This window comes from Arvicanthis niloticus, chromosome 16 (genome assembly GCF_011762505.2).
Source record: "Arvicanthis niloticus isolate mArvNil1 chromosome 16, mArvNil1.pat.X, whole genome shotgun sequence".
Classification (NCBI taxonomy): Eukaryota; Metazoa; Chordata; class Mammalia; order Rodentia; family Muridae; genus Arvicanthis; species Arvicanthis niloticus.
The window spans coordinates 44,166,064-44,193,699 of NC_047673.1; the positions used below are offsets into that span (position 1 = coordinate 44,166,064).

The window sequence follows — 27,636 nt, forward strand, 5'->3', positions numbered from 1 at the left end:
GGAACAAGAACAATGGCAGCACGAGCTGACGTGACTCTCACTGAGGCTGATTTCTCTCTGACGATTGATTTCTTATACCCATTTTTGTCCTCAGCTTCCTGATATGATTTATTAAGAATTGCTGATAACCAGACATATATTTGAGAATTTAAGGTAGATACAACTGATTTTTATATAAAAATCTAGATTTGCAATTCTTTAGGATTCTTACTAGATTACCTTTAAAAGTAAACAATAAAATAATTTCTCCTTTCTTTATAACCAAAAATTGCTGCCTGTCAGTAAGAGAAACTGGCTGAGAAAACTACCTTGCTTGCTTACACTCTGTTAATCTACAACAAGTTGCTTGGTTATAGACGTATGTGAGTTTTCCTTTTTTTTTTTTTTTTTTTTTAAGAATAATTTGCTTTCTTTACCTGTACTATGTATGTTATTTCTTGTAAATGTATTAGAAAAGATAGTTTTTTTCATACTCATTCACTAGAAGAAAATTAAAACTTAATTCCATTGTAATTGTATACTGCTTAAAAGATTTTGCTGGGAAGAATATAATATGGTGTGGTTGAAACATTGTTTCTCTCATCCATCAACTACTGCCTATGTATAAAGTTTGCTGGGGTTGAAACATTGTTCCTTCCATCCACCAGTTGTGTATTAATGTATGTATATGTGGAATACTTGGATTCTGCTTGCTGGAACTTTGCTTTAACCATTCTATGTGTGAATGTGTATATGTCTGTCTATAGGACTGTATGCATGTCTATTTGTGTATATGAGGCTATTGGACTCTGCCTTTTGTTTCATCCATTCAGTATGTGTGTGTGTGTGTGTGTGTTTGTAAATTTTCTCTCTTCTCTTTCTTGCCAGCCCCACAGAGTTAAGAGTTCATAATTTTTCTGATGGCTATGGAGAGTGCCAGCCCTGGAAAATTAAGCTTTGTTCCCACAGAAAAGAATCTGCTGAGAAATTTCTCTAATTGCTGGATGCCTTTGACAACAGCCCCTGTAGGCATCTGGATTCACCCTGGTCAGCGGCTCTAAGCACTGACCCCTCAACAGCTGCCTGCCTTGGTTCACCCACCACATGGATGCCAAAGCCAGTTGTTGGCATATACGCACCCATTTATTCACTCTTTTGGCATATCTATTTTAACATAACAATAAGTATATGCTAAATAATGAGCATTATCAATGGGGGGAAAAACTTCATGTTTTAAAAAAATGAAACAACATTTTGTCATTTTGAAAGTTAAGAACAAAGAAATATAGTTCTATTTTTCTTTTGCTTAAAAATATATTTTTGGCTGTTCATAGTGGTATAGTTTTAATTCCAGAGGCGGAGGCGGAGGCAGAGGCGGAGGCAGAGGATCTCTGTGAGTTTAAGGCCAAACTTGTCTGCTTAGTGTGTTTCAAGGACAGCCAGAGCTACATAATGTGACCCTGTTACAAACAAACAAACCAACAAACAAAATAAAACAATTTAGTGTATTTTTACATGCGTTATAACATCTGTATTAGTTTCAAAATGAAACGTTATGTATGTGCATTATAGACATCTAGTCACATCAAAAACAGTCTCATGTTTTTTGTTTTTTTTTTTAAAGAAGAAATGTACTCTAATTTGTGTAACTATCTCTTCTGTTAAGCATTTTGGCTCTTTATATATTGGTAAAGATTCCTGAAGTCTTTGAATAAATATATTTTAAATCACATTTAAATAATGCATATGAAATTCATTGAGTGTTTTTTAAAGCTATTAATGGGGTAGTGTGATATCTCAGTGAAAGCACATGTCTTGTGGTCATGAGGTCCTGAGTTTGTGTCTCCAGGGCATGCAGGAAAGCCCAGCCAATCAGTTTTGCTTGTAATCCCAGCACTGCAGAGCTGGAGATAGGAAGATCCCTGGAGCTCGCTGGTCAGCCAGTCTAGACAACCAGTGAAATCTACATCCCATAAATGTTTATCTCCAAACAAAGGGTGGGAACAACAGAGGAAAGTTTCAGATAATGAATGACATGTGACCTCCTTGTGTTCATGTGTGTGCATATGTATGTGCATATGTGAACCCTCACACTCTCAAACACACAAATATAGCAGTTAATATACAGTTCTAACTTGTACACAAACCTCAGATACAAAGTAGAACCGTAAAAAGGACTATATGGGTTGATTACACATTTTGCAGTTGAAATTCTCATTGCATCTTTAATTTGTGGAGATTCTTTATGTCTGTGGGTTTTCTTTCTTTGTAAAATTTGGGCTTGGAACGAGAAGTCAATAAGCCTTCCTTCTTTTGGTTATCTCTTTTGTTGAATCAACAGGAATCCCCAGAAGGCCATGTGATCATTTAATTTTGGGCACAAGTTCCTATTTAAATAAACCAAAAATTATACTGAAATCAAAGCATTTCATTCCAAGCCATTATTAATATATCATCAGTTACCTTCCTGTGAAGGTCATTTATTTCTTCGGCGCACCCAGGGTAGAAGGCACAGAGTTTTACTAAATGTCCTTCGCTATCAGGAGTCATCAGGAGAAGATCCGCTGCCAAGTTCCTGTTTGTATAACAAAGGGGAAAACCCCATTGAGCAAGTGATCCAAAAACAGATCCACAAAATGTTTCAAAAACACAGAGATACACTCTACTGCTCTGCCTTATCCATCTACAAAAGGCTTGTTTTGTTATTTATAGCAAACCATTTCAAGTATGGGCTGCAGTAAGCACACTATGAAGGATGAGTGCATTATCAAAAGTTTTCAAAATGCCAAATCTGCATAATTTAAATCCCTAAATTATAGCACTCAATTTATTATCAGAGAAGAATTTGCTACCAGACTGAGGAGTTGTAGATAGGATTTTGGGGAAAATTATAAGGTAAAGTGAAGGCTAATACACGTCATGCCTTTGTCATTCTCAGTCAAATCCAAAATTTTAGTAAGTATACATGCCAACTACCTCCATACTCCCAAAACAGAACACTAGCAATCTGAGTTAGGCTTATATTCAAGTTTTTAGAATTAAAAATAATGTTAGATGTATTTTACATAAAATATTTCAATGACAGTAATTTTTCCTTTTGTTTTTCCCTAGTCAATCAATAATCTAATATAATATCAGCTTATTGTCCCTATACTATTAGAATAATTAATCAGGTAAGATTTTAAAACTCCAAATTAAAGTAGTTTATCTCTTCTTTTTAAAAGACATAAATTATTGTGCTTTCTAGTAACAAAATTTAATAGTATATTTTAATTTTTTTATGTATTAATATGTGTGTGTTTGTGTGTATGAATGTGTGTATGCGTGTGTGTATATGTGTATATATGTGTGTGTGTGTATGTGTGTATAGTCTTGCCATGGAATTAAACTCAGGTTATCATATTTATACAAGCATTTTTATCTGCTGAGTCATATTCCTACTCCTAATAATATTTTTAATTAATGTCCTCAAGAATACAGAATTCCATTCTGATTTTATTCTTTGAAAACTAAACTAAAAGCATTTAAAAATGTCTAACAACTTCAAATGAAACCTGACTTTTCCCCACAAACTATATCCTGATATAGAAAGAAAATTGTTAAGGCTTGTTGATGATATTCATTGTTTCACTGTTTCTTTAAAATTAAGTACATTATTGTGTATTCAATAACAAAACATGGGCCACCTAAGTTACCTGAAGTTCAATTTCATTATTAGAATTTGGCAAATTATTAGCAGAGTTAGTTAACTTTTAGCATTGTACAAAGCCATAGTTAGTACAACTTTTAAGTATAAAACCATATGGTTAAGCTATAAAAACTATTTTTATTTGTTGTATACTTAGGTTTTTATTTGTTATAAATTATATAACTTACATATACAAATTAGAATATTGTAAAAACAAATAGTATGGGGTAGTCTTAAATAGTTAAAATTGTGTGAAGTTTTACACTAACATGTTAATAAAAACAAAACTAGACAGTACCTGTATACAACAGATGGGAAGCTGGAGAGAAGACATTGGATGTGAATATTAGACAAATGTCATAAGTGCCAAGAAACAAACAAAACTGCACTGGTAAATGTAAGATGCATGAACTGTTTACTGTTTTGTTTATGAAATAATAACTAGCTTCCTTAAACTAAATAATTATTAAATTTTAATCTATAGGATTCCAATAGCTATATATGACTTTCTTCTGAAAATGATCTTACTTAGCGAAATATTTTCCAGAATTTGACCTTTATCCTGGTTTCTGGTCACTGTCTAGGAAAAGGAAGTACATCTGGGAGGAGCCGCTAGGTGAGCAAAGTGTGATTTTGTTAGGAGAAATGATGACACATATCAGCATATCAGCTGATTGAAATAATTTAAACATATGGATAATACAATAATAATTAGCAATTAGCAACCATTTTATCTTTACTTTCTTCTTTTTTCAAATATATAAAGCAGTTTTTTTTTTTTTTTTACTTTTTGGAAATTAGAATTGCATTATTTATAGCTTTTCCTCAATATAATCCTCCCATATATCCCTTCCATCTCTCAAATTCATGAGAATTTTGCCCTCTTTTTGTTTCTTGTTACACATATACATATATAATTCTAAATTCATGACTACAACCTTCTCAGTCCACAAAAGTTACACATATATACATTTACATATATACATATATGCATACAGACACATATACACATATACACATATATACATAAATACATATATATGTATACATGTAAATATGTATATGTTTATATATGTATTATATATAATCTTTAAAAAATACGTCATGTTTCATCCAGCTTAGATGTTATCCATAAGCATGGAATCAGCCACATTCATAAAGAAATGATTTATATTACATTTCAAACTTTTTGATTGGCCCGAGAACAATCATAATAGACAACATAGTTGATTTCTGTAGGCTTTAGACAAGGATGAGGGTCATTTGAAACTCTCAGTGTACAATTGACATTGGAAACAACTGAGTTTATCACAGGGTACCACTATAGTTTGTTAGTGGAGAGTGCTTTTAAATCACTATAAGACATGAGTAAACTTGGAATAATGACAGTAATCATTTACTATCCAATTCCAAGATCTGGAAGAAGAATAAAACACTTTCAAGGAGGTAGTGAAACACTTTAGAAGTTAAAGGCACAAACTTTATAGCTACCTTGTTACTTTGGATCATGATTTACTGAGTCCTCTGGCAAAGCAGTATCTGCTTCATAGGACCCAGTAGTTCATTACATGTAAACTAGTTTAACTATTGCTCTGCACCCAGTAAGAAGTTCAGACTTGTTAGCTGCATCCAAATCATCATCACCACCACCACTACCACCACTACCACCATGACCACCACCATCATCATTATCATCATAATCATCATTGCATGCTATGGTGACCAACAAAGCTCAATCTTCCCAGTTTGTTCATATGAAGTGTGGACTAGGAAGAGCACAAGGTCCTCATTGAAAAGTTTAGATACTTTTCAGGATGTATGTAATTTGGAGAAGAATAAGTAAAGTTCTGGAGATTTATATTTATTTTTCAATTTTATGTGAAGTTTTGTGTTTAAATGTAAGAATGTAACCATGTATTTACAGGTGCTCACAAAGACTAGAAAAGGTCATTAGAACTGGAGTTAGAGGCAGTTGTAAGCTTCTTGTTACATGAGTTGGGAACTGAACCCATGTACTCTGTAAGACAAACAAGTACTCATAACTGCTAGGCCATGTCTCTAACCTCAAAACAAAACAAAACAAAACCCTCTGTAGTCAGCATTTGTCAGTAATTAGCTACCAAGTGACATCTAAAAGTGCCTACAATAATCACAGATTGTCTGCCCTTAAGAATAAGGTGATGGAGAACTGAATAAGAATGACTTAGGCTTAGATTTCCATTTAACCCCCCTTGGAAGATCTACCTCTTGAAAGAACAGAATTTGGACAAGGACTTCTCGAAGATTTCAGCCAGAGTAATTTGTTTCTTGGCCTTGAAGAAAGACAAAAGATATGACAAGAGTAGGAGTGGATGTGAAAATGTTTAAGTGAGAACCGGTGGTCCTAATAATGATGAAAATATGCATGTATTGTCTTGTGATATTTTAACACTTGAAGCATTGCAAAATTATAACCAGGCTGCCTCAGAAAGGGTCAGGACACACACACACACACACACACACACACACACACACACACACAAAGTGTGTGTGTGTGTATATGACACAGATATTATAGATATAGAGAGATATAATCACACATACTATATTTTTCACATCATTTCAAAAGTAGTTCCTAATATTCTAAAATGTATGCTGTAACTGCAAAATTACTCATTTGATTAAAAGTTTCTTACCACATTGGAATCATCATGCATTTTCTTGCCAGTAACTGCAGGGCATAATGGGTTGCTGGGGCTGCAGGTTCTCCTAGGACAGTGCCTACTGAGACGGCCAGCTCTAGTTCATTCCCACGGATCAGGTATGCCATAGCAAGCTTGTTCATAAGAAAACAGTTCCTTCAGTTGCACAGATGCTTGGTGATCATTCTCATTCAAGCTCATAAGCGGATAAGCTAACAGGACCCTAGATATTCATTTTTCTTAAATATATAAAAAACAATACTTCAATAAAAAACCTATGCGAAGAGAGTTTTTAATTTTCAGATGGAAAACTTGATGCTGACTGTGAGACATAAAACTTATTATTCAACTTAGAATTTAAAATCTTATAATTCATTTTCTGTAATGCTAGTTATAGAACTCAAGACTTTTATATATGCTAAACAAATGTTTTGTCAATGATCTATACTCCTAAGTCCTTTTCTTCCTATTCTCCACTATCCAGAACATGCCATTTAGTCTCCATCAAAGGAAAACATGAAATATTAAAAGCTTCTTATAGATTATGCAACAGTACTAAATTATTTCCTATGTTGTTCCAAATATCTATATGGTTAAAAAATAAAAAAGCACATAGTAGATAGTATGTATGTGTGATAATTCATCAAGAGACTTGGAGGCAGGCAACAGCAGATGTCATCTGATCTCCCTCCATCAAACACAACACATCTGAGGGCTGTTCAGCTATATGCATCACTTGGAAGTATTGTACCTCAATATCATCTACAGCAAGATGGCAGCACGCAGCCAACACTGCTCGGCCGTCCTGAAAATACCATTCTGCCAGCTCATTTATGACTTTGTGTAAGAGTCTAGAAAGAAAAAGAAAAAAAATTCAACATTAGCATAGTAATTCTATCATAAATGTCATTTTAAGGAAAAAGAGAAAATAGTTCATTTTACATCCTTGTTTTAGATTAAAACCCGATTTAAGGTTTTAGTCAGTAGATCAGTCTTTCAGAAAGTATGATATAAAGCTCTTCCCTGTCCTGGTCTCTATAAGTATCAACAGAAAGGCTTGTGTTGTTGTTGGGTTCAGCATGGCCTTGGTGGGGATAGAATGACATGATTCCTGCCTCTGGGACAGGGTCAGCAGGCAAGGGCCTCCAGGAGTATTGATGGATGCCATGGGCATAAAGTTTGTTTGCATAATAATGTACATATTTTCATGTTCCTTTGAAAAATGTCCTCCCTGGTAACATTAATAACTCCATGATAATCAGAGACAGAATGAGTCCAGGAGGCGAGCGTGTAGCTAATGTCTTAGCAAAATGGTAAATGCTTTTCCACAGCCTTTAAGGATGTGGAAAAAATAACTGTAAAAACATGAGTTCAGTGTATATATAATTTCTTAACTATGTGAAAAATAAGGATGCAATATGAATTATATGGACAGTTTCATGACTCTAAAGGAACAGATGCAACTACACTATGAGCCAACTTGTCAGAAAGATACTAAGGAAGGAGATAAGGATATTTAGGGAGTGGAGATCATAGGAAATCCCACCCAGTTAAGTTTCTGTGTGTGTGTGTGTGTGTGTGTGTGTGTGTGTGTGTGTGTGTGTTTACAAGGGCTTACTAATCCCTGGGTTCAAGGCCAGCCTGGGGCAGAACTGATTTATGTCCAAGCTTGGTAGAAATTGTAATTTCAGGATGGGCTCCCACCCAGCTAGCTTATTGTCTGTGCTTACCAGTGGCTGGCAGATCTCTAAATTCTTTTGCAAAGTTAAAAGAAAATGTGTACTTGCTGTCTTCTAAGAATTAAGGGGCTGGGGTCAAGTGATATTGATTCATAGGATAATCAAAGGAAATCTGAAGTAAATGACTGGATTGCTATGCAAAATAAAGGGCTGGGCTTATGATCTGCAGAAGATGAGCTATTCAGAGAATTTTTTGGGATAGCAAGAGAAAGCTGCTTTGAGAACTGTCTTGAGCAGAATAAAAAAAAGAGAGCTGTTTGGAGATCTCTAGAGAGAAAGCAGAACAGAGAGAAAGAAAGCAAACCAAAGAAAAAGCAGGCTGGAAGCTGTCTCCAGTAGAGCATAGTTTGGACCCATGATTTGACTTCTATTCATTGGTTTCACAACTCCTATACACCCCTTCCTCAGGACCCCTGTCTAACCTGAGGCTTGTCCTTGGTGTGTTGTCTCTTATTCTGCATTGGATAATTTGTAAGCGGTTTATAGGTTGACTTTACAAAAATCAAGGTTGAAATTTTCAAATTTTGTTAATATCCACAATTTGGCATGTACACATATTCAACATCCCAAGTTTAAAAGCAAAAACAAAAAACAAAAAAAACCCAAACAAACAAACAAAAAAAACAAAGAACACCAGCTAAGACACATAAAGAAGCACTTGTTTAACATTTCACAATTGTTTGCTACATGGTGGATAGCCTGAAAAAAAAAAAAAACCAAAAAACAAGTATAATATTGTCCTGGAAAGTAATAGAAACTGATAGAAGAGTCATAGGAAAGACAGATAAACAAAATAATTTAAGCAAAAAGTTGAAAGTGTACAAAATTTTATGTTGTCACATTTTGCAAACAAGTATTAGATTTCTTCTCTAAAAATAATAAATGGTATTCTAGGCACTGACATTTGCAAAAGGGGTTACCAAGAGGTCTTTGATAGTAGGTATTTTGCTGTTTGTAAACAGCAAAGCCACATGCTCTTCCACTACATGTCTTGATCTGTTTACAAAGCTGTTAGGTGCCCCCACTGTTCCCCTCCTGGAAGCTGTATGAGTGTGTGGAGGCTGTGCCTACATGCCCAACAGTTTTTCTTACGAGGGATGGATTTTTGTCATGGAATTAGATGGATGATGGCAAGTGCTGCAAGTGCTCTTTTCACAAACGAAAGCTGAATTGCCTCACCTTCAACACTTCTAAAGGAAAAACAACCATAAAGCAATGATGTGAAACACAGATACGTCACTCACTCATTAAAGTCTTCTTTGTAGGTATCATCGTAATTTGAAGCTCCTTTGGGTGGTGTAGAAACATGTAAGTTTTGCATATTTCCTTCACAGGCAGCCTAGAATATAATTGGAGATTTAATCAGTCATTAGCTAATACTGATAACCAACCAATGTCAGGTTATTTTTGGAAGATGACATACTTACTATCCACCCGTGTGTGTGTGTGTGTGGGTGTGTGTGTGTGGGGGGGTGTATGGGCATGCAGAACACAGCACTTCAGGTGTCTTTTCTTGCTTCCATCTTAATTTGAAGCTTACTCTCTCTAGTTTCTGTCACTGCGCTGTTCTGTACACACTCTAGCTTCTGGCTAATTATCTTGCCTCAGCCTCCTATCTTGATGTAGGAGTACTTGAATATGGACAACCACAGCAATCACAGAGCTTTGTGAGTTTCAGGGATCAAACTCAGGTTATGGGGCTTATGTAAAAAGCACTTTCATACACTGAGCTGTCTCACTGTGCTCAGGCTATTGTTTTGAACAAATTATACTTAAATCATGTTTGAAGTTCATAGTTTGTCTTGGAAACAACCTTAGAATTTTTTTTTAAAAAAAGAGACAATATTAACTCCACTGTGAGTATTAACATAAATTGTCAAGGAACTGTAACAAGAAATAGTTGTTCAAACTTTAAGATGTTCAGAGCTCAGAGATAGTTGTCAGTTAAGACACCTTTGTTTGAGGAAAAAGTCTAGCATAAGGTCAATGTGAACACACTAGGAATATGGAGGTAGAAGCCTGTGTACGTGATCTGAGAACAAGAAGCCATCTGTGATTGTCCATCTTGTGAAACTGACCAACATGGCTTTCTCCATTCCTTGTAACCTCCCACCAATGTATTTACCCGGCATGCTTAGTTGATTATACCTGTGCAACAAGCAGTGCTTCTTTAAGCTGACCCCTGGACACAAAAAAGTTGACGAGCTTTTTCACATCACCAGTGGCTATACAGTATGGAATGACATCATCCTTATCTTCCTGAATTAATTGGTCAGCTCTCCTAAAGAAATGAAGACTACCTTTATTATACCAAGTTTAATTAAAATATCAGTTTTAGTGTTTGTCAATTGGACTGATATTTTCAAAAACATGTCTAAACATTTTAGGTTTTATAAAGACTTAAGTATATTTTAAAAGTAGATCATGTGTGAAATGCAAATAAAATTTCTATAAAATGTTTTATTGACTTTCTTTTGAAACACTTTAAATCAATCTATGTCTATCATCTGTCTATCTATTTATCTATCTCTATGCATCTCTCTATCTGTGAATTTATCTATCATCTATTTAGTTACTTACCTATCTATTTAGAGAAAAGGCCATATGTAAGCCAGTCTCATCTTGAAATCACTATATAGTTGAGAATGATCCTAAACTTATGTTCCTTTTATTTCAATGTCCAGACTGTTGAGATTGCAGACATGTGCCACATTCTCAATTTATATTGTCCTAGAGATCAACCCCAGGGCTTTGTGCATTCTGGACAAGCAGTCTAACAACTAAGTAACACTTCAGAAATACAAGAAAAGCCAGGCAGTAGTGGTGCACGCCTTTAATCCCAGCACTTGGAGGGCAGAGACAGGTGGATTTCTGAGTTCAAGGGCAACCTAGTCTACAGAGTGTGTTCCAGGACAGACAGGGTTACACAGAGAAACCATGTTTTGAAAAACCAAAAAAAGAAAAAAAAGAAAAAGAAAAAGTCAGCTTATTGGCTTTTGAAGATAAACACAGTTGGAAATATTTTCTGCTTTGCAGTCGGCCCATTCCTTTCTCTCCCTGTCCCATTCAACTTATTCAAAGCTTGATTTTTCTATTAAATACCCAAAGCTTTTGGCCTTTCACCTTTTACTAAGAAAAATATTATCCTTGTGAAGTGCAAACTTCTCGTATGGGCTAAAGAAGTAATATTACCTATTTTATATTGCTATGAAAATAGCCAGGAAATATTCAGCTCAAGAAGCTCAAAGAGAGCTCAGGGTATTTTCTGTTATGTAATTCAAACGCTCCTAAGTTTTTGTTGCTACTTTTCTTTGTTTTGAAATCTCAGTCAATAGCCAAAACATCTGTCCATTTATTTTCAAGTCCAAAGCCCAAGAAATATTTAAGCAGTTCCTCACATCTGTTCCTAAGGCCAGTTCATTTTCACAGTTAAGTATGTCTTCTTCTTCCCCATTGCTTTTGTAAGGCTCGGCGGCTGCTCTGCTGCCACTCCTTCAGAGGAGAAGGAGCGGACACCACTCTGCTGCTCTCCTATCTGCAGCAGACCGTCTTCAGTCTGCCATAGTCTTCATCTTTTTAAAAAAAGACTTATTAATTAATTGATTAATTAATTAAATGTATATGAGTACACCATTGCTCTCTTCAGACACACCAAAAGAGGTTATCAGTTCCTCTTACAGATGGTTGTGAGCCACTATTGTGGTTGCTGGGAATTGAACTCAGGACCTCTAGAAGAGCAGTCGGTGCTCTTAACCACTGAGCCAACTCTCCATTCCCATATTCTTCATCTTATGTGAATTTTCAATATGGAAACCTGATCTGGTCACTTTCTACCCTCTTTAAATCCTTTAATGTCCTCTGTTGGTCTTAGGATCAAGACAAAAACTTTAAATGTTCAAAAGGCCCAGAACAGTTAAGTCTTATTTCCTTTCCACTCTGACCAGGCATTGACCCCCGAGACTTTGTACTCCAACTACAGAATTCTTTAGTTCCTGTCTCGTGACTAGTCTTTAAACACATTTTCTAGTGCCTTCCTTTAGTTTCTCTTGATTCATAATCCTACAAATGCAAGTCTATGCTAGGTGTCTTCTTTTACAGTGTATTTGAAGGTTGTTAACATTTATCTTATAAAAATCTACCATTAAAAGCACTGTATTCATATACTAACGTGATAATTGATGTTACAAAAGTACATTGGTAAGCACCAAGGACCAGATGCTCTTTAGTTTTACCTGCTATTAACAATGAATGAGTGACAATACCTCGTTCCTAAATGACTTCATGTGAGTTTATATTGAAGCGAAGCACTCTTTTATGTAGTAAGTCACTACTAATTTGAGTTTATTAAGCATTTGTGGGAATAGTATCATTCCTAAGTGTGATTCTTCATATAGAAAGGATACGGCATCTAGAAGCTTGAAGGCTCAGACTTCCATTTTCTAGAAGACAGAATATTAGGCAACAGTCTACTATCCCATGGAAAACTGCACCCATCCTTCTGGCTTTCATGATTAGCCTTTATTAATCTTAACTTGTGTGCATGACTAGCATCAGAGTTTTTCCTTAATCATGTTTTAAAAGAAAAAATACTCTCATATTTCTCTTTATAATAGCAAAAGAAAAATAATGCTCCCTAATAATACTCTATGGGCTTAGCACAGAGATTACCTCTGCATGTACCAGGTATAAAATAATCAGTTGCTGGGTGGCAGATTAGATAGACTGTGTTCTGAGGATAAATGTGTTCTGAAAAGAATACACTTAACTCCTAACATGCGGGACCTTTGACTGCAATCTTATAATGAAATACAATTTTTCCCTATGTACCTTATTAAGTTAATAGAAATTATACCCTATAATAAGATAGGCCTACATTTCAGTATGAATACAGTTTTTAAAGCAAAATAGGTATTTGGCCAACAAGACACAGTGGATAAAGCTAGAGAGCAGTTATATGTTGTTAGCTAGCAGATGCCAAAGATTGCAGAAGCCACTGGAAAATCTCCCTTAGAACCACGAGTATTAAAGCAACTCCGCCAATAAGCCGATAGGATGTTTGACATCAAGAATTGTGGGATAATAATCCAGTTTGTAGCAATTATACACTGGTTAATTTTCTGGTCTTTGTTTTTTTTCATAAATAAGGAGAAACTTCTCCCTATTGTATTCATAAGCAATCAGGACAAACAGAATATCCAAACGTGTTATAACCAATTCATCTAATTGTTATAGTTGCTGATACAAAATCATTTTATTATTTAATAGAACATAGATATAAGAAATATTAAGAACTGCTGCTATATTTATATATTCTTTCTATCACAGTATATAACTTTGGTCATTGACTGTTGCACTTACCTCTGCATTAACTTTTTCCAGTATTTCACAGAGACACCAGGTGCAACTGATAGGGCTTTGTCCCACTACAAAATTGAACAAAGAACAGAAATATACATATTTAGATAGCATTTCATAATTCTAAGCAGACCTCTTGGGATTTGTGTTAGTAACAAATTTTTCAAAGTTATTAAATTATCAAGAATATACTTGTAAACTATTCAGTACAGTCCAAAGGGAATAAATACCAACTTATTGTAAAATGAAATAAATTAAATTGTATTATTTCTGGGAAAATACAATTATAAACTTAAAATGAGGAATCGTTTTTTTGTTGAATAAATGCCACAATTCTATCCTATTATTTATTATATAAATGCTTTTTTTTTTTACCATCATCACTTCCTTTAAAATGAAAGCCTGTCATGTTTTGTAACTCGGACAGCCTGTGAAGAAGCTCATTACTAAATCAACACTGATTACTATTGTTACTTCAAATATGGGTTTGAAGTCTAATAAAGGACTGAAAGAAAAAAGATTTTAAAATACCTCTGAATGAATAAAAACTTCATTTTATATAAGTTCATTTTATATAAGTTTATATATAAGTTATATATAAACTTATATAAACTTCATTTTATATAAGTTTATATAAGTCCCAAAACACTGAGACTCAATGTAACTAAGGCTACAAGGCTGATACTTAACTTATCAACTATAAGATAAATTTTAAATAAATAATATATTTATTTTTATTTGTGTGTATACATTTTCATGTATATGTATGTATGATATGCTAAATTTTAAATTAATCATTTAAAACTTAATACTTAAATCATATTACTAGAAAGGGTACCTTAAATATGTTTTTACTTAAAAAAAGTCTTTATTATAAGGGGAATGGTAGAACAAAAGTTGCAAAGTAGAAGAACTTTGAATTCACTAAGCTGTTTCAATAAAAAAATAAATAAATATTGTAAGTTCAAAAGTCAAACGCTTCTCTAATTCCTTAGTATTAAGTTACTTGCAGTAGAACTTGTAAGAACTTGTCAATAATAAGGATTTGTACGTCCTCAGACTGTTGAAGAATTCAAGAAGAATTTCAGGGATTGTCAACCTCATGAGAATGTGGTCAGTAGAACATCTACACAGTCTCATGAATAGATTCCCACCTGATAACGCGTTGAGAGGGTTTACGATGCCATACACTCAAGTAGAAGCAAATGTCCATGAAGAATTACATTCTTCTCCCCAAATTTACTGATCCATTTGTCACCCTGACTTTTAAAGCCCAGTTAAAAATTTAAAATTTAACCGAATTATCACTATGTGAGGAGTAAAATTTTTTAGTACTTTTGAATACTTTTAACTACCATTGCAGTAATCCAGGATATTTTATTATTTTGGGTCAATCTACAATTCATTATTTAGCTATAAGTAAATCAAGGGTTATAAAAAGGTGGGTTAAATTGCATTTTGATATACTTTAACCAACTGCATGTTTAACTTTTACTAATGCTATTTTTGTGTTGCCTTGTTTTCGATAGATTTTTATTTATGGATCTATGTATGTAAGTGTTGGCTGCGTGACTGTAGGTGCCTACAGAGACCAGCAGAAGGTGTTAGATCCCCTGGAGCTGGAAGTATGGGTGGTTGTGAGCATGATGTAGCCAAACTGTAGTGCTCTGGGAGAGAAGCCCCAAACCATCGAGCCTCCTCCAGGTCCTATATATGTGTTCTTAATACCAGACTTTGTAATAAAAATGTTAGTAACCTAAAGGTTTTAAAAAAGTAAGAAAATGTATTATTAAAACCTTACCCCTCATTTTGTTGTAATAGAGAGGTAATTTGTCCTATCTAAAATACATTTTTTTAAAAAAGAAGGTAAAAGACTAATGAACTTTCATAACCATGTAACCAGTTCCCAGGTCCAAGAACAGAAGCCCATGCTGTCTCCAGATGTCACTTCAGTCAGTACCCACCTGTCAAAGGAAGCCTATTTTCTAAATTGTATTTATACAAAGCATATATACATATTTATACAAGCTTTTGTGAAATCTGTGCTTGTTGTTTTAGTCTTCTTTACAAATTATGAAAGTCCCTGGCACGTGGTTAATTAAATTCACTCCCGAGAGAAATTTCTCCTTTGGCCAGGGTGGACTCTAGTTGTGAGAAGTGGGGGAGATCCTGCTCTGAGCACATCACCCAACACATATACAGTCAAGATCTTGGCAGCAATTTTCCAATTTTAGCACAGATGAGAATACAAGGGGTGGGCTAATAAGAGCAGGCATGGATGACTGAACTGCACAGCAAAATTTATGATTTGTACGTCTGGCATGGGACATAGGTGTTCCTAAGTGGGGCTGATGCTGTTAGCCTGGACACCCTGCTTTACTGATTCTTGTGGTATACACCTGACACGAGCTTGGCAAAGAAGGAATTAAATACGGCAAAGTCAACTTCTATATGGAATTAGTCATTCCCCTAAGGTAGGCGTTGCTGTGTTAGACACGTTACATTTCCTTCAATGGGACACTACCTCTCCAAGTTCGACCATGAGTTCACAGTATCTCTGAATGTGTCCTAATCTCAGGTGGATTTCAGCTGCTTCCTTCAGTTTTTTCTCCTTAGAAGGTGCACCAATGCCACCACCAAATTTAGACATCTTGAATGTTGTTAGTTCTTGGGCTTCTGACTGAAAAAAAAAATTGTAAGTGTGTAAATGAGTAGAAGAACAGATATTCTTAATGCATGTAGTATTGGAAGTTAAATGCTTGAATGGATTGTACTTTTCACGGAGTCCAAATTCAACCGGCAGACTCATGGAATTCAATCTATACAACCCATGGCCACCATAACCTCTTCTTAAATAATTCTTATTTTCAGTATTGGTCTTACTATTTTATCTTTTCAGTATTTATTTCAGTCTACCAGTAATTTTATTTTTACTAGTTAAAAGATGGAAATTTTTGTCTGAGTATACTGCGCTTGTGTGCTTCACTTACTGTTCTAAATTTGATCAGGTGTTTCTGATGCATCATTCCTTTGCAGTAGTTCTGAGGAAGCAAGCTGTCATCTTGTCCTTCGATCACAGCCACCAAGTTCCACAAATTGTCACTGCCACCTGGAGGCTAGAAGGAGGTACAAAATAATAAAAAAACAGCACAGAAAAGAAATTCTCCTAGTATTTTATCCCTTCAGAGGTATCATACCATACAGTTCTCTAAATTAAAAAAAAAAAAAAAAAAAAAAAAAAAAAAAAACAGCAAACTAAATACACACTCTCGTTTATTTTTTTCCTGGTTTTTAGATCTGCTCTCTAATATTGTACAGGTAATGTTAAAATTCATGTGCTGAGCTGGGACAGTGAATGCCAACAGGGTACAGTTTAAAGATAATAGTTGTGGTGACTCCTGGTGGCTAATGAGACAGCGTCCATGCATAATTCCTATAATACTTACTGATAAACATTCTGAAAACAGCCTTAGTTTTTTCACCCGAGGGTTGCATGTTAGTTTTTCTACTTCTTGTTTAATGTCTCTTGACACTTTGCCACACAGTAGAGGAGGAGAGTCTTGTTGTATCGCGTTATCTGACGAAAAGACACGGTTCACTGAGGACGTTTACTTAGAAAATATTATTGAAAGAGAAGATCAAGTGCATGCACATATTCAATACCAGTGTTCCCGATAATTTCGTCCCAAGATCTGTCTGCCAGAATATTTATTTGTAAAGGGGTGATTAAAGGTATTAATGACCAGAGTCTCACAGTAGAATCTCGGGAGCAGGAAGCCATCGTGAAGGGACGACTTGGATGGCAAGTTAAACCTGATGGAAAAAAAAAAAAAAGCCTGTTTTAACAAAAGTAAATCTAGAAATGCTTTTTTTGTTTGTTTGTTTTTTGTTTTGTTTTTGTTTTTGTTTTTCGAGACAGGGTTTCTCTGTGTAGCCCTGGCTGTCCTGGAACTCACTCTGTAGGCCAGGCTGGCCTTGAACTCAGAAATCCGCCTGCCTCTGCCTCCCAAGTGCTGGGATTAAAGGCATGCACCACCACTGCCTGGCTAGAAATGCTTTTTAAAAAAATTTATGTACTTTTTAATTAAACTATGACAAATCGAAGTTATGAGGAACATGGATAACTCAAAAGCTATCTGAGTCAGGTTTCTACTTGTGTCTAATTAGTATAAGAAGGTAATACATTGCTTAGTATATTCTGTAAATATGATTAGAAATGTATGATTATGAGAAAACAAAATTTCCTTTGGTTAGGCAGTAAGTATACTGTAATTCCATTAGGGTTCATGAAATCTATGAATTAACAGATGAATAAATAAAAGTTCAGGTTTCAAGATGAAAAAACCTTTAACTTTAGATAAGAAAAAGATATGTATATATATATATATATATATATATATATCTTTTGGGGTGGAAAGTTATTATAACTAATATATATATAATATAAATATATTATATATAATATATTATATAATATAATATAAATATATTATATATAATATATTATATAATATATTTATATTATATATAATATATTATATAATATATTTATATATAATATAATATATTATATATTATATATATTATATATAATATATATATTAGTTATAATAACATTCCACCCCAACAAACTTTACTCCTCATATTGAGATGTATTCTTTCATAATTATTGCTTTATATGTATATATGACTGTGTTTGTACACACATGAAGCCTACTGATCCTATTTAGTGTTTCCCATGTATATATGTGTTTAGGGCTGTCCATTAGAGAATGAATGACCGACTCGATATTCATCTCTGTAACAAAAGCCCGACTCTCTTCCTCTTGGCAGTTAGACTGCCTGCAGTCCTTCACTTAGGTTAGAGGCAGGGCTACACAATCTGGACTAGAAGACCACTGAAGGAAAGCATACAGTTGTGAATACATGGATTTGGTCCTTTTTCTCTAGGACATGTTTATTTACTCCCAGCAAAGTTTAAGAAAAACAGAAAATATAAATAAAAGTGGGTACTTTGCTTTCTATCACAAGCTTAATTGAACTGACAATTGTTATATTCAAGAAATAAACATTGCCAGTGAAACCCCCAAAGAAGATAATGGTTAAATAAATTATATCAGCACTGTCATTAATTTCATGATCTGGAATAAGAGACTGACAGGATCCAACCTGCACATGTACCTGCCACTCATTTATGTGCACAGGAATTCGATTCCTGCTGAATACGTTTCATATGCTACTGAACCTCATCTTCTGAATAATCCCTAATGTGTTCCTTGACTATGTTGTGGTGATTCTAGTAGGTTTATAAAAAAATAAACACGTGTTCACTCCATTATGAAAAATGTCATTTCAAAATCAAATACTGTGGCTTATTTAAAAAATACTGCAATGCTAAAATGAATAAGCATCATAATTACATCAAGATAACAAATACATGGAAAAGCGTTTACCATATACGTCTGCACCGTGATCATATACAGTATCAAGGCAAACTCCTCCTCTAGTGTCCCATACTTTGATAGTATAATCCCAGCTTCCAGATATTAGTAGGTATGGAATCTCAGTATTCCACATTAATCCCCTCACAGGTGCAGTGTGCCCGTTCAGAATGCTTATGCAAGCATCTTGAGTATAATCCCAGATTCGCACGGACCTGAAAGACAATTTTATGTCTAAGTTATAACTTATCCAAAATGTTAACATTGTCTCAGTGGAACACAACGGTTATTATTATTTTTTTAGCGTGATAAAAAAGCATTTTTATGAAGCTGTAGAGATGGATCAGAGTTGTTAAGAGCAATAGCTACTTTCCCAGAAGATGTTGATTCAGTTCCTAGCAACCACATGATGGCTCATAGCTACCTATAACTCCTGATCCATGTGATCTGGCGCCCTCTTCTGGCCTCCTTGGGCACCAAACACACACATGGTGCACAGATGGAAGCAAAACACCCATACAATAATTTTTTTTAAAAAGAGCATTTATGTCTCATTCATGTCAATTTTCTCTTTACAGCAGGCATAAAGGATTAGATGTTAGAACTATCTATTCCCACACACTTTTTCTTAACATTTAGTGATAATTTATTACTGCTAGAAAATATAATGTTTTGGAAATTTTAAAATTTGTTTTGGATTTTTTTTGCATTATTTTTATGTGTTTGTTCTGGTTTTTATATCGTTTTTAGTTTTGTTTTGAGAGAGAGGAGAAAGAGAGAACATGAATTTGGTAAGCTAGGCAGGCAAGGAATATCTTGGAGGAGCTGGAGAAGGAAAATGATCAAAATACATTACATAAAAACTTTTAAATCAAAAAGAAGAAAATAAAATATTTCAGAATATATATAAATAAATGAGAAAGTGGTTAATATAAACTGCTATGTTTATAAAGACTAAGTAGAATACTGAGAACTTGTTGCTTTCACTGTGAAATACACATTGGAGACATATAAATGTCACCTATGCTAATGGTGATTCCTATGGGAATGCCAAGCTGAATTTAGTAAAAACTTACAATTGTGTCATAAATCAGTAAAATGATGCTTTTAAAGAATATATCTCAGACAACCATAAGATGACACTAGTTTTCATGCAGAATAAAATTTAGTATTTAAGTTTATATGGAGAAATTGGAATAGTCTAATCAATAAAAGTATATTCAACTTCATAGAATAATCATACTGATAGTCATATTTCAAATATTTTTTTCTACTTAATTGGAATTTAAACCAAAGGAGTAAAGGTGAAAATCCCCACCTATTTAATATCAATCTGAAGGTATTATGCAGTATGACTTGTATTTGTACAAAGTAAGATTATTTTTAACAGAAGTTTATCTTATTTTCAAATAATGGTTAAACAAACTATGTCAAAAAAGAAAATATGAATCTGAGATTTCAGAAATTTTTGCCAAGAATAAATAGTATAAATTACTCTTGTTTCTAGTATGTCTTACTTTATGCCAAGACTTATAGTCAGTTTTCCATGCCAGTTTTCACGAGAGAACAAATGTTTTCTACATCAAACAGCAAAATATTATAAATTAATTCTGTTTTTATAAAGATTTGTTTTAGATCACTTTTACTTTAAAATATTTTTCTAAGAACATTCTTGATAATAAGGAAGAAACAACCATCTACCTTGAGCAAATAAACAAAAAATTTAAAATCAGGAATACAGTGGTAGTATAATGCAGATAGGGTTTAATTAAGTTTTATAATTTATTTTGTCCCCTTATTAGTTGTCCATGCACTAAGAACTTATTTTATATTTCTCCATAAATAATTTGTTAATATTACACATGCAGTTCTGGGAAAGTGTACATTTATGATTTAAAGAACAGAAAAATTAAAATTCAAACATACTTACCCATCGTCAGAACCACTGCAAAGAATACCTTCCCTCAGAGGAGACCACTTAACATGGAACACTCTTGCTGTGTGCCCACTAAATACTTTCAAAGGTTGATTAGAGCTGGTGGCTACATAAAAAACACGGACATTTTTGTCTTCACAGCCGGTGGCTATCATGTCTCTGAAATGCCACCAATGGAATGTTAAAATATGACCATCAAAGATTAATTACTACTAATAATTTTTATGTCACAGTTCTGATTTTTAAAGATGAAAACCTCTTTTATTTTAATTTTCTTTCCTTTCTTTTTTTCGCGCATGCATGTGTGCACGTGTGTGTGTGCGTGTGTGTGTATGTGTGTGTGTGTGTGTGTGTGTGTGTGTGTGTGTGTGTGTGTAAAATGGGTACAGAGACTATTTTCCCTGGAAGGAAGCTGGAAAGCTTATGGCTGACAAGAACTATGTCAGTAAGCCACCTTCAAATTTTATTTTTCTTTGGTACCTTTTCCATTCAGTTTAAGCTCTACTAGATGCAAACAAAAATCCCACAGAACTATAACACAATGCTTTAATATATTCATTATCCCAATAGTAAGAGGACAATTCTACTTGTACCTGTTGATCAAAACTGAGCTAAGGAAGAAGCTATGGGTACTGAGCAAAGCTTTGGACATTATGAACCTGCCAGACACAAGTCTACTCATGAAGTGGCTACTCTAACCATTATAAAAGCAGGCTCTTTCTCCAAAAGAGAAGGAAATCATACACTTTAGGACTATATTTTCCTAAGAATATTCTGCTGAACACAACATAAACGGTAATCTCATGGAGCTTACCCTGGTGGCATGTCCAACAAGTACCACATTGGCTACAGGTAGCTTAGGATAGCTGTGAATGTGTGGCCTGATACAAAATAATAAAATTACTCCAAACATTAGGAGATTTTTTTTAGCAACTTTTCTTCCCCCTTTATCCAAAAATTGGTCAGACCCCATTGTGACAGTTGATCTGGGTTGTCAACTTGTCACACTTAGGAAGAAGGAACCTCAGAGCAAGGCAATTGTCACCATCAAACTGTCCCATGGGTGTGTTTACAAGGCATTTTCTTGATTTCTACTCTTTTCAGACTTTTAAATTATTATTATAGTATTATTACTATTATTGTTGTTGTTGTCATTCAATCTTTTTTATAGTCCAGTCGTTATCCTCCTTAGAGTCTACCCTCTAACTGTTCCTCATTCCATTACTCCTCCCCTGTCTCCAATAGGATGTCCCCACTTCCCACCCCACCCCACCAGACCTCCCCACTCCCTGGGGCCTCAAGTCTCTTGAGGGCTAGGTTTGTCTCCTCCCACTGAGGCAGCCCTCTGCTGTCTATGTGTCAGGGGTCAGGGCTCTTGATTTCTAATTGGTGTAGGAGAGCCCAGCCTGCTGTGTGAGGTACTAATCCTGGGTAGGTGGTAGGGCAGCATAAGAAATGTAGCTGAGTACTCATCAAGAAGCAAGCCAGTAAGCTGCTTCTGTCCAGGGTCTGATTCAGTCCATCCCTCCATTTTTCCTGTCCTAACTTTCCTCAATCATAAACTTGTCAGATGAAATAAACTCCCCAAGGTGCTTTAGGGCATGGTGTTTATTACCACAAAATAAAGCAAATTAGAACAATAGCTATGAGGGATAAAATGTCAATATGTATCCAGTGATACAATTTATTGTATGCACTGCAGCACATTTTATGGGGAAATCAATAGAATTTTGCAGTCATGAAAACATTTTCTCTGCTGTATTTCTTAGCAGGATATGGAGTTGGGAGGGGTGGTTTGTAGGAGAAGGAGCAAGGCTGAGTAAATAGAAAACAAAGAAAATACTGTACACATATATAAAGATTTCAAAGAATAAACAATAAAAATTTAAAAAGTAGTTTTTATACTGATAGCCATGTAGATATTATATTATATAAGGTCCAACCTTAGGTGAAGTATGACAGGGAACAAAACTGTAAATAAAAGAAGACAACATGAGTGAAATTTTGAGGTTAAAAAAAAATCAGCTAGTTAGTTCAGGAGACTGATGTACTTGGATGCCTTGGGGAAATAAGGGCAAAGTTCCTGCACTGTCCAAAAGATACCCTATTTCTCTTCCTTAAAGGGCAGGCCTACTGACTTGGTCCAAAATTGAGTATAGGTTCATCTTAAGCTGTGCTATAGATGGACTTTGGGCTGTTAGATAAAATTTGGTGTTCCTCAGAACTTGTCAAATGGTTTCCTCCCATCTTCCCCCAAGATCCATTTCCCTTGCACCTGGCTGTGTCTGCATCTCCTCTCAGTATATCACAGCTCATGCTGGCCTCCAGGTTCCTTCAGTTCCTATTCCAGTGTGGTGTTATACAGCTACTACCCACACTACTCAAAGCCCACACCAGCCTATCTCACCTCCTCCTCCATCCAAAATTCCCGGTCTGCTCCAAATCACAGGCTTCCCTCCTCCTAAGACTTCCTTATAACTTACATGGTTTTACCATATCCCCACCTCCTTAACCTTGGTCGTGTGAAGTCTGAGTCTTTTCTTGCTGCTGAGAACTGTTCCAGATGCCTCTGTATGTTCTCTCTCTGACTCTCTGTCTTTCTGTTCTTCTGTCTCCCTGTCTTTCTGTCTCTCTCAGTGTGTCTCTGTCTCTCTGTTTCCTTATGTATCTGTCTGTCTCTGTCTCTCTCCTCTCTATCTCTCTGTCTCTGTCTCTCTGTTTGTCTCTCTGTCTATCTCCCTCTGTCTGTCTTTCTCTGTCTGTCTCTATCTTTGTCTGTCTGTCTCTATCTGTCTCTCTCTCTCTCTCTCTCTCTCTCTCTCTCTCTCTCTCTCTCTCTCTCTGTGTGTGTGTATTTCCTCTGGCCTACAATAGCAATACCACCCCTTCAATTATGAACCATCTGGGTGGTTCCTTTCCTGTGTCATTTAGAGTTCATATGGTAGGCACAGAGAGAAATCATTTCGACAGTGCTAATTTGTAGAGCCTGTAGTGCTGCAGTGTGTGGTATTAATGGAACTACAGAGTATTATATAAAGCAAGCAACTCAGACTGTCTCGTATTCAGATTCTGGCTTAAGGGTTCAGTATGATGTGAATGATAAGTTAGGGTGATATATAGTAGATATATGCTATAAATCTGGTAGACCAAAATTGAACAAATTTTGGACAAATTGGAGAATCAGTAGGACAGATGTGGCATGCAAACAGGATAGACTTCAACATTGGCTGTCATCTACAATTTAATGATTGTTCTTTCTGCTTAAAAAGAGAGCTTGCATTTTTATCCACAGTCAAATTCATGGATTGGCCCATAGGAATCATGTGTGAAGATCTGTGGTTTCCTTTTGCCCTTTGTTCTGGAAGTAGATGTTCTAGGGCCTCACACATGCTGAGCCAGCACCTTACCTCTGTGAAGTATCTGCAGCCTGATCAAAACAAAGCAAAAGTGGTTGGAGAAAAAAATAATAAGGCATGTAGCTTCTGAATGGACAGTGAAGGAATCCAAAATCAACCATTAAATACCTAAGCACATATCTAAAGGGGCATGCTTGGTTAAAGATATTCAGATAGAGTACTAATACTTTAGGTCATGAGAAATTGAGTTAGCTTGTATGGGACAAACACCCTAAGCTGTTAAAACAAAACAAAACAAAACAAAACAAAACAAAACAAAACAAAACAAAACAAAACACTGCTTAGGTCTGCCCTGATACTTCCTGGTAGTGTGTGTGTCTCTTTGCGCGCATGCGTGCACACGTGTGTGTGTGTGTGTGTGTGTGTGTGTGTGTGTGTGTGTGTGTGTGAGAGAGAGAGAGAGAGAGAGAGAGAGAGAGAGAGAGAGAGAGAGTATGAGAGTATGAGAGTATGAGAGTATGAGGGGGATGAAAGGATGTATGTGGATGATTCAAGTCCCTTGAAATGTGATCCACTTTATGCTATGGAACGGTTGGGGCTTCTTAACCATTCCAATATAGCAGTCTCAGCCTGCTGAGCTTGAGTCTCCTTCTCTGCTTCACCTTTCTTACAAGTATAGCCAGTGTTGGCTGACTGAAAATGGTAACTGAAATGACAAAGTGTGAAAAACAGGACTATCAGAATAGGTTCTGTCTATGGGAGTAGATGTAATTTGTTGTTGTGTTGTTTTGTTTTCCTCACTCTCCAAACATAATTATTATTTAGGAAATGAGAACTCACTTGTTGTTTTCGCTCCAATCACAGCCGAACACTGCAGCGGGGTGTTTGTACTTGTGCAGTAGTTTGCCATCAACTGTTCGAATGATGCTAAAATTACATAAACAAAGTCGTAACGGTAGGATTCAAAGGTCAGCATTCTAAGAGAAAAAGTCATCTCGGAAAATTGCACAGAATGCTTAAAGAAAAAAAAAAAGATGCTTTAATCCCACCACTCAGGAGACAGAGGAATATACATATCTGTGAGTCCAAGGCTAGCCTGGTCTACAGAAAAAGTTCCAGGACAGCCAAGGTTACAGAGAGAAACACTGTTAAACACACACACACACACACACACACACACACACACACACACACACAAAGAGAAAGAGGGATACATAAATAATTCTATCAATTAGAAGTCTTCAGAAAATATGAATTAAACCATTTAGATCAAATTAAATATTATAACTGATTGAAAGCTATTGTATTGAAAATTTATTGAAAAGATTTTTTTAATTATAGAAAAGTACAGTTTGATGTACTTTTGGATATATATATATATTTTTTTACCTTGACATTTAAGTGTTTAAAATTTATTTTGCTTGTTCATTCACAAACTTTATTTAATGTTGTACACCAAGATCAAAACTTTTTTTCCTTGTGTATAGTCAGTAATGCTGCATCTTAAATTCGGAGATCCTTGAAGCAGGAAGGTATTATAACTAGATCACAATAACTGAACCAACCTCTGACAACCTATCATATTATTGCCACAATGCAAGGGCTACTGGTTCCTTAGGAATGCCAGAAGCTGTGTATGAACCAGTACAGTCCATGTCCCAGGACTCTTTGGAAGATGCTTTTAAACCACATTAAGCTCGTCAAAGCTTGCTGGGTGCTTACATAGTGGTGATGACAGATGCTGATGAATGAAGCTTGAATAAGGCTCTAAATGTGTGCTGAAGTTAATTATGGATTACTGAATTTAAAAAGTCATAAGCATATCACTTAGAGTTTAGTATATACCAAGTACCAAATGTCTCTTTAAGGAGGAAAGTCACTAATGGGGTCAACTTGCAAAAGCTTTTTTTTTTTTTTGTTTACCTTTGTTCTGTGTCTTCCTGCCATTTTTTAATTTTTTTTTTTAAATTTTTTGAGACAGGGTTTCTCTGTGCAGCACTGGCTGTCCTGGAACTCACTCTGTAGACCAGGCTGGCCTCGAATACAGAAATCCACTTGCCTCTGCTTCCCAAGTGCTGGGATTAAAGGCGTGCGCCACCACTGCCCATCTCTTCCTGCCATTTTTAAAGTGGGTTTGAGAAAGTTGAACGTTTTGTGGCAAGATCTAATGAAGAAGACAAGTTTCCCCATTCTTAATGAGCAGCTCTCAACAACTTCATTCCTAATACAGGCTAGCAGTGGCTTAGAATAAAGCAATTATTTCTGTATGGGGTTTTACTTGGAAATTCACTTTGCCTGGGACTTGTCAGAATTAAGAAAGCATGTGTATTTGGGGCGCAGTGAAATTAATTCCCTAGGAGGACCTTTGACCCCATTGTCATATTCCTATTTTCAACATCTTTTATCCTTTTATACACATTGGACTCTAAGAATCTGGGAGTATCTTTTTATATTGCTTAGTGTCTTTCAAATTTTCTGAGAAACTGAGTTTCCATAAAGCAGTTCATTCTTTCACTTGAGTGTCTTCATTTAGAAGGAATGTCCATGCAAAGCACGGTGGTATACACTTGTAATCCCAAACTTGACAGGTGAAAGCAGGAAGATCAGGGGTTCAAGGTCATCCTCAGCTACTTAGGGAATTGAGGGCCAGCTTAAGCTTTAAGAGACTCTGTCTTAAAGAAAACACACACACACACACACAAAAACCCACCATCTATATTTGGATCATTTTGTATTTTAAAATGTTCTTGCATTACACTGTTCTTTAATAATGATATGTCACACCCATATAGCATGGGCCTATGTGGGCCTTTAAATAATATTTATAATGGTACAGTAGTAAAAACAAAACATACAACTGAGATGATCAAATATGTCCTTTTTAGAAAGGTTAACTTCATATTATCAGATATAGTACTTACCAAAATCCATCCCCACTGCAGGTTGCTATTCGTTTAGAATCTTTATGACTCCAGGCAATATAGAATATTCCATTTTTTCCATGCTTAAAAAATATAAAACTGTTATCAATAAAAATTCATTATCCATTTATAAGATGTTACTTATTTCTAAGAATCACTTTTATTAGTAATTTCTTCTAGATGACACTAACATAGCTATGTCAGTGGCAGAAATATGAATGTGTCCAGGCATATACACATACATCCTTAATTTTTATTTGTGTTTGAATGTGTATGTGTGTGATGTGGTGTGTGAATATGGGGTACACTTGTCATGGCATGCATGTGGAGTTCAGAGGACAACCTCAATTATCAGTCCTTGGCCTCCACATTTTTTTTAAAAACAAGACTGCTTTATTTTTCCAACTGTATCTATTGCATTACGTGACCCTCAAACCTCCAAGACTGTAGGGCTTTAATTTCTGGTCAGAATAATGGGATGTGAATATTTCTGACCCTGGATGGATGTATGACATTCTATTTAAGCTACTCAAAAGATGC

General features: G+C 35.3%; 1 protein-coding gene across 7 annotated transcripts in view; it reads right to left on the minus strand.

Annotated features, from left to right (window-relative positions):
* The window catches only part of Wdr17 (WD repeat domain 17), an 88,841-nt gene that overhangs the window by 10,567 nt on the left and 50,638 nt on the right, over positions 1 to 27,636 (minus strand). For 5 of the 7 annotated variants that reach the window (XM_034520068.2, XM_034520072.2, XM_034520064.2 and 2 more), the window contains 15 exons: positions 27,097 to 27,179; positions 25,016 to 25,102; positions 20,814 to 20,978; positions 18,896 to 19,098; positions 17,106 to 17,255; positions 16,889 to 17,019; positions 16,433 to 16,558; positions 15,967 to 16,122; positions 13,446 to 13,510; positions 10,236 to 10,368; positions 9,332 to 9,426; positions 7,100 to 7,199; positions 6,343 to 6,482; positions 3,966 to 3,986; positions 2,443 to 2,554 (listed from right to left, as the gene is read on the minus strand). In XM_034520068.2, coding sequence (XP_034375959.1) covers positions 2,443 to 2,554; positions 3,966 to 3,986; positions 6,343 to 6,482; positions 7,100 to 7,199; positions 9,332 to 9,426; positions 10,236 to 10,368; positions 13,446 to 13,510; positions 15,967 to 16,122; positions 16,433 to 16,558; positions 16,889 to 17,019; positions 17,106 to 17,255; positions 18,896 to 19,098; positions 20,814 to 20,978; positions 25,016 to 25,102; positions 27,097 to 27,179 — 1,767 coding nt within the window. The remainder of the gene's footprint in view (positions 1 to 2,442; positions 2,555 to 3,965; positions 3,987 to 6,342; positions 6,483 to 7,099; positions 7,200 to 9,331; positions 9,427 to 10,235; positions 10,369 to 13,445; positions 13,511 to 15,966; positions 16,123 to 16,432; positions 16,559 to 16,888; positions 17,020 to 17,105; positions 17,256 to 18,895; positions 19,099 to 20,813; positions 20,979 to 25,015; positions 25,103 to 27,096; positions 27,180 to 27,636) is intronic. The other 2 variants (XM_034520073.2, XM_034520065.2) reach the window with 1 other exon arrangement.